General features: G+C 48.1%; 1 protein-coding gene across 2 annotated transcripts; it reads left to right on the top strand.

Annotated features, from left to right (window-relative positions):
- The first annotated feature begins 556 nt into the window (after positions 1 to 556).
- LOC123181434 (serine/threonine-protein kinase BSK2) lies at positions 557 to 5,495 on the top strand. 2 transcript variants are annotated; one of them, XM_044593696.1, is made up of 10 exons: positions 557 to 855; positions 979 to 1,235; positions 1,338 to 1,473; positions 1,854 to 1,987; positions 2,219 to 2,324; positions 2,644 to 2,729; positions 3,275 to 3,463; positions 3,552 to 3,710; positions 4,362 to 4,451; positions 4,744 to 5,495. In XM_044593696.1, the coding sequence occupies exons 1-10, from the start codon at positions 768 to 770 to the stop codon at positions 4,993 to 4,995; spliced, it is 1,497 nt and encodes a 498-aa protein (XP_044449631.1). In that variant the 5' UTR covers positions 557 to 767; the 3' UTR covers positions 4,996 to 5,495. The 2 variants fall into 2 exon arrangements, with proteins under 2 accessions (XP_044449631.1, XP_044449630.1); XM_044593695.1 differs by having other exon boundaries at positions 4,338 to 4,451.
- Positions 5,496 to 6,893: the final 1,398 nt, after the last annotated feature.

Here is a 6,893-nt window from a genome sequence, read left to right as displayed (position 1 = left end):
TTTAATAGACCGAGCAAGCAGTTCTTGCCATCAACGTACTTTTTCTTAATGGAATCTTAGCAGCTCTCCTCCTAACTTAAAAAAAAAGAAAGATATGCCACATATGAACAATATTGTGCAAATTCTGGTGTATCCAGCCATTTTTTGGATTTATTTAGGTGTGGATGATTGAAAAAAAAATCATGCCTATGCACTGTGGTCAAGTTTAGCTGGATAATGCGGATAATGCAAATCTAGCCAAAATGTTAGCCTGCCAATTTTTTTAATGGAAGTAGAGGCAGCTGGTATTCTCGAAAGAAAAGAATCAGAGGCAGATTCTACTGGCCTTATTCATCTTCTGCGCACAGCATTGCTTGGTCGGTCGGTCCCTCGTTCATCATAAACCATCGATTTGATTCTGATCTGATCGAATGAATACACAATAGACAGAAGAGCAGATACTTCTTTCGTCTTTGCAAAATACTCTATTGAATCTAATGATGTTTTCTGCATCCTTTTTCCATTTATAAAAAAATTATACACAGTACTAGCAGCGTACGGCTGCTGCGCGGTGTTTGGTGCGCACCCAGCGGATCCCTGCCCCGCTCTGCTGCCGCCGCGCTTCTCTCGGAGCGCTGCCTCCCACCCCAGTGACCTCACTCTGCCACACTCGCCTCTCCTGCTTCCTCCTTCCACCAGTCCACATTCACACACGCTCTCCCTCCCTCCCTCCCCCACCTTCGTTCCACCGCTCGCGTTCCATTCGCTGGCAGGCTAGCAGATCTCCGATGGGGTGCTTCCAGTCCAAGCCGGCGGGGAAGCCGCTCCCGCCCGACGCCGACGCCGCCCTCCCGCCCGACGACTCCGCAGATCCCGGTAAGCAATCAAGCAGGCAGGCGGGCCCGCCGCCATTGCCGCCGCCTCCTAAACCCTAACCCCCCAGCGAATGCGTGTGTCCGGAACGAATCTAATCTGGCCTGCTCTCTTGCTCCTCGGAAGAGGCGGCGAACGGAGCGGACGGGGCGGGCGCGGACGGCGACGACAAGGACGGGGCGAAGCGGGCGGTGCCGGTCTTCAGGGAGTTCGGGCTCGCCGAGCTGCGGGCCGCCACCAAGGGCTTCAGCGCCGACCTCATCGTCTCCGAGAGCGGCGAGAAGGCGCCCAACGTCGTCTACCGGGGCCGCCTCGACGGCGGCCGCCTCATCGCCGTCAAGCGCTTCTCCCGCCTCTCGTGGCCCGACCCGCAGCAGTTCCTCGTACGCGCCCCCTCGCCCCTGCACCCCAATGCAAATGCCTTGTCTGTTTGTGCGTCTCCGCTCGAGGATCCCGTTCCGGATCTTACGGTTTGATTGCTGCAGGCGGAAGCGGCCGGCGTGGGGAAGGTGCGGCACAAGCGCCTCGTCAACCTCATTGGCTGCTGCGCCGAGGGTGACGAGAGGCTGCTCGTCGCGGAGTACATGCCCAACGACACATTGTCCAAGCACCTCTTCCACTGTACGTGCTACTGTCTATTCATATCCATAATATCCAGCTAGTTATAGTTGTTGTTGCTACGGGCTCTGACGTACTACTACTACTTGATCCGTGGAGGTTGGATCAAAACATGATTCCCCTCTGCATTGATTGAAGAGCTTAATGCACCTCTGCCATTACCACATTTGTCTCTTGCTGTCTCGTGCATAAACAGATGTGGTTAATTTGCCAGGACCATCTGGGCGTGTCTGCATTTTCTCTCTTCCTATATTTCTTTTTGGATTTTACCTAAATCATCATAATCATGACTTAATTTCAAATATGAAGATGCTGACCACACATACCATGTGGTGCTATATTTGTTTTGTTGTTTGACTGGAGTGTGGTCTGCCTCTTCGCAGGGGATAAGCAGCCGTTGCCATGGGAAATGCGGTTGAGGGTCGCACACTACATTGCACAAGCTCTCGATCATTGCAATGCAGAGAACAGGAAAATCTATCATGACTTGAATGCCTACAGAGTACTTTTTGATGAGGTACGCATGGCTTTGCCTGTCTGGTTCGATAGGTACTTGACAAGCAAGGATCACCTTACCGATGGAAATCTAGTTTGGCTACTTCTTTACAGCTGACTTTTGCATCATAGCTGCTGTTACTCCTTACATGAACGTGGAATTTTTCTCATGAAACTTTTTATGAAATTTGATTGACCTCTGTAGCTACTGAGCAAATTCTCATTGTCATGAACAACATATGTTTGCCATCAGGAAGGTGATCCTCGCTTGTCAAGTTTTGGGCTAATGAAGAACAGCCGCGACGGAAAAAGTTATAGCACTAACCTGGCTTACACCCCGCCAGAGTTCCTACGAACGGGTACGCATGACCACATGATCCCTCCAAGTTCATAATTAGCTAATACCATTGGTGTTATCCATTACAAGTGAAGATGTGGACTTATTTTAAGCTCATTAGATATAAGATTGGTGCTCTTATTGTGTCCACAGAGGTAATCTGTGAACCTGTAATGAATTTATCTTTTAAAAACACTTCCGTGTTCCCTCAGTATCAGATGATAGGTACCTTGTGGGTCGTTGCGATAAACTGATCGCATTTTCTCTTTTTATTCCTGAACTGCTCTGCACGTGCTCTTTGGACTGCACTGAATAATTTCTGCTTGACTCTTTAATGGCAGGCAGAGTCATCGCTGAGAGTGTGATATATAGCTACGGAACAGTTCTGTTGGATCTTTTGAGTGGGAAACACATTCCTCCAAGTCATGTATGCTTCATTTCAATCTTCACTTTTCTTGTTATCAGTTTCTTGCATCATGGATAGTACCATACTGTTATTTAATTATCGTGCTGGAAGCTCAAATGAGTTTTGAACCATTAGCTTGAATCTTCTAAGGACTAGATTTCTTGATTGATAATAAGCAGGGCACATAACCATCTCATCTGGAATGTCTTAGGGTGTGTTTGGTTTGAGCCGAAGCCAACCCTACCAAAATTTGGCTAGCCAATATTTTGCTTAAGGTTTTGGTTGTCCATGTTTTTTTTTTGGCCAATGTTTGCCAGAAAAGTGAACAAGAGTTGATTAGAGAGCACAGATATGCCAAAATATTGGTAACATCCAAACAAGAGCCAAAATTTTGGCTAAGACTAAAAGATGGTATGGTTGGTTTTGTTCACCATCCAAACATACCCTTATACTTGAAGCCAAGTGCAGCCCAAAGAACATATCAGCATTATGCTAGGGTGTTGTATTGTCATCCATCACTGTTGCCATGCCAGTGAATTTCTCACGTCATTTGTTTCGAATTACAGGCACTTGATTTGATAAGGGGAAAGAACATACTGCTATTGATGGATTCCTCCTTAGAAGGGCAATATGCTAATGACGATGCTTCAAAATTAGTCGATCTTGCATCAAAGTGCTTGCAGTTTGAAGCTAGGGACAGACCCAATATAAAGTATTTATTGTCTTCTGTTGGGCCTCTTCAGAAGCAAAAGGAGGTAAGCAGCTTCAACCATCTTTTGGATTATTAATGTTCTGCGTTGCCTACAGTAACACAATTAACTTATTTTATCAATCATAATTTAGGTGGCGTCGCATGTGTTGATGGGCATCACAAAAACCGCGTCGGTCTTACCTACTATTCTTTCTCCACTTGGAAAGGCATGCGCCGGAATGGACCTTACAGCAGTACATGATATATTGCTCAAAACAGGTTACAAAGACGATGAAGGTGCAGAAAATGAGGTAACATACAATTCATGTATCATTCCTCATTTATGAGGCACCTGCTGTTAGGTCATCATTTATGTGGTGAACTTTCCTTTGTCACGATTTGTGTCGACTTGGCATTTTTCTAGTCCTCTCTCAAATTAACTGCTAACTTGTTCTTGAAGGTCTTATACTTGATTTGTTTTGGCATATGGTTTCCTGCACCTTTCCTATGCTAGTTTACAATTAAATATGATTAGCTATGTTGGCATTGCATGATTAAATTGAAAAAAAATGCTTTGGTGAAAATACAGTGGGGATCAAGCATCTAAGACATCTTCTCTTCTGTATGGAGAGAAGCTGACTTTCATCAATAACTTATAATTCTTTCTTGTCTGTAGTTAAGAAGGCAATCATTTACACTGGATAACCGAGTATTTTGTCAGGCTTAAACTTAGGATGCTGTTGTACACATTTGCTTATTAAACTCCTTTTTGGCTATTTTTCTTGTGCACAGAATATGTCATATGCTTTTTTTTGCCTATCTCCTTTTCTTATTCCCATTTGCTCAAGTATTTAGAAATTATGAAATCTCATTCATTTGCTCTGTTAAGATAAGCTAGTTTTATTTGGTGCATGTTTATGCTGCTGTAAAAACTGAAGTTGTCCTTTCAAGAATGGACTCAGCAAGTGCAAGAGATGCTGAACACAAAGAAGTTTGGTGATATTGCATTTCGAGATAAGGATTTCAAGACTGCAATTGACTACTATTCAAAGGTAACATCACTTAAATTATCTGTTCTTATTTTTAACTAGGATATCCAAGTTCATGAATTTTGCAATGTCCATATGCTGCTGCTTCATGATTGTTTGTGCCAAATAGCTAATTAAATAATATATTTTCAACAAGCAGTTTGGCCCTTAATCTGTTACCTGAAGTGCTGCCAGTAAAGCAGTCACCAAGGAATTCTACTTTCTAACTGATGTACAATGTTACCAAAGCTTTCATTGGGTTTGTGATCTTCATTTTGTGTGTCCTGTAACATGAATCTAATTTGCCATGTTGCAGCTAGTTGGAATGATGTCAGTACCTTCAGCTACAGTTTTCGCCAGGCGGAGTTTTTCGTACCTGATGAACGGTCAGTCGGAGCTTGCTCTACGCGACGCAATGCAGGCCCAGGTCTGCATGCCCGAATGGCCTACTGCATTCTACCTCCAAGCCCTAGCTCTCTCAAAGCTTGGAATGGAAACCGATGCACAGGACATGCTCAACGACGGAGCCACCTTTGAGGCCAAGAAGCAAAACAGCTGGCGTGGTTAGGGACGAAGCCATGGCTTCCCCCAAACTGTTGTTGCCTTTCAACAGAAAAGGGTACAATGATGAGTGTTCACTGGGACGTCTGATGAACTGCTAGGAGTGGGATTGAAATGCACTGTTTTATCGTGCGAATTCGCGGTCCCTGCCCCCAAATGTCGATTAACGACGCTGTCGTGGCCTGGAAGATCTAAATGGGCAGAAGGCTTATGAGTTGCACCACACGGTGGCAAGATTTCGCTGATCATTGCATGGCGGTGCTCCCGTGGGAGAGAAGATTGTAATTAAGGTGACGATCTCTTAACGATTTCTCCTTTTTTTGTTTCTGCTGGATGGCTGGACGATTGTGTCGGAACAGAGGGGGTTTGTTCCTTGTGATTAGCTGGGGAGAAAATAAACCAGAGCCATCTGAATTCCGTTTGATTCGACCATGTTTCCTCGTCTGCTGCTTCTCTATTGAATGAATTGGTGGTGATTTGCATCAAAATAATGTTAGATCATTTTTAGCCCTGGGTTCTGTTTTTTGGACAGACAGTGCATTGCTTGTCTTTGATTGTTTTGGCCACGTCAGATGATATTGTGTCAGCGTGTCCTCTGGCATCTGAACCTCGATGTATGAACTTGCGTTAACCAATGCCTTGTTAGTTGACGAAAGAACTTAGAGCAACTCTAGCAGATGCCGCAAACCTCGGCGGCCTGCATAAATCTGGCAGTTTTAGCCTTTTTTTTTGCATTTTTTTTGGGCCTGAGCAGAAACGCGATATCTAGCCTGGCCTGTAATTTCTTTTTACAAGAGGCCTGCATACTGCCCCTCCGCGGCTATATCTATGGGGTGGGGCGCGTTTTAGGGTTCGTTTGCTCCATATCCTCCGTCACAATCTTCCCCCCTCTCGTCTCCTTTGCTCTTTAGAGCATCTCCAGCCGCGCCCCCAACAGCCCCCTCCCCTCCCCCAGGCGATTTTCTAGCGCCGGTGGCCGAAAATCGGCCCAGTCGCGCCCCAGAATCTCGTTTAGCGCCAGTTTGGGCGAAATCCAGAGCCGGCGATCCCGCCCCGAACCCAAACGACCAGGTGTCGCCTGGGCGCGCCGGCGAAAGCGAAAAGTGGCGTGGGGCCGCTTTGTCGGCGACTGGAAGACTTTTTTCCCGCCGTTTTCTCCCGTTCCCCTCTCTCTTCTCCATTCCTCCCGCCAAACCCCGCTGTTCCGCCTGCCATGCCGCCGAAGAAGTATGTGATGCCGCGCGCCGCGACGGATCCCGCCGCCGCCGCCCCGCCGAAGCAAAGGAAGCCTAGGGCTCCGCTGTCCAAGCCTCCCGGCATGACCAACGCCGAGTGGAAGGCGGATGTGGAGCGCCGGGAGGCCGTCACCGCCGACAGGCGCAACAGGGCCAAGAAGGCCAGGGAGAAAGCGGCGCACGCTGCGGCGGCGGCGGCTGCGGAGCATGCGGCGGCCAAACAAGCGGAGGCGGCGCGCGCGGCGATGATGAATCCACACGGGCATCCGTATGCGGCCTGAAGCCAGCAAAGCGTCGGCTCTCCGGCCGGGTTCTCGTCGTCGCCGCACCCATGGAGCACGCCGTCGCCGGGCTATGCCGACGGGGACGCCCACGGCGGCTTCAACCCCAACATTACCTTCCCCCATGGGCGGCCCGCCCAGCGCACGCCCTCGCCCGCGTTCGCCGGCGTGCAGTACCCGCCGTACACGTACTCGCCGCCGGACTACGCAGCCTCACCGACGCCGCCTCTCCGCCGCGGCTCTACTCACAAGCATTGTAGCGACCCGACCTCAAACGGTCAAGTCTCTGTGCTTCAGTGTCATCCTTGGATCGGTAATGCTGACACACACAGTACTCGAATGATTTATAACAGAGTAGCAATCACACACTTATTACATCGAATGTCTCA

The sequence above is a fragment of the Triticum aestivum genome, chromosome 1D (genome assembly GCF_018294505.1).
Source record: "Triticum aestivum cultivar Chinese Spring chromosome 1D, IWGSC CS RefSeq v2.1, whole genome shotgun sequence".
NCBI lineage: Eukaryota > Viridiplantae > Streptophyta > Magnoliopsida > Poales > Poaceae > Triticum > Triticum aestivum.
The sequence above is the reverse complement of the archived record's forward strand: the minus strand, read 5'-3'. Positions and strand labels throughout refer to the sequence as shown.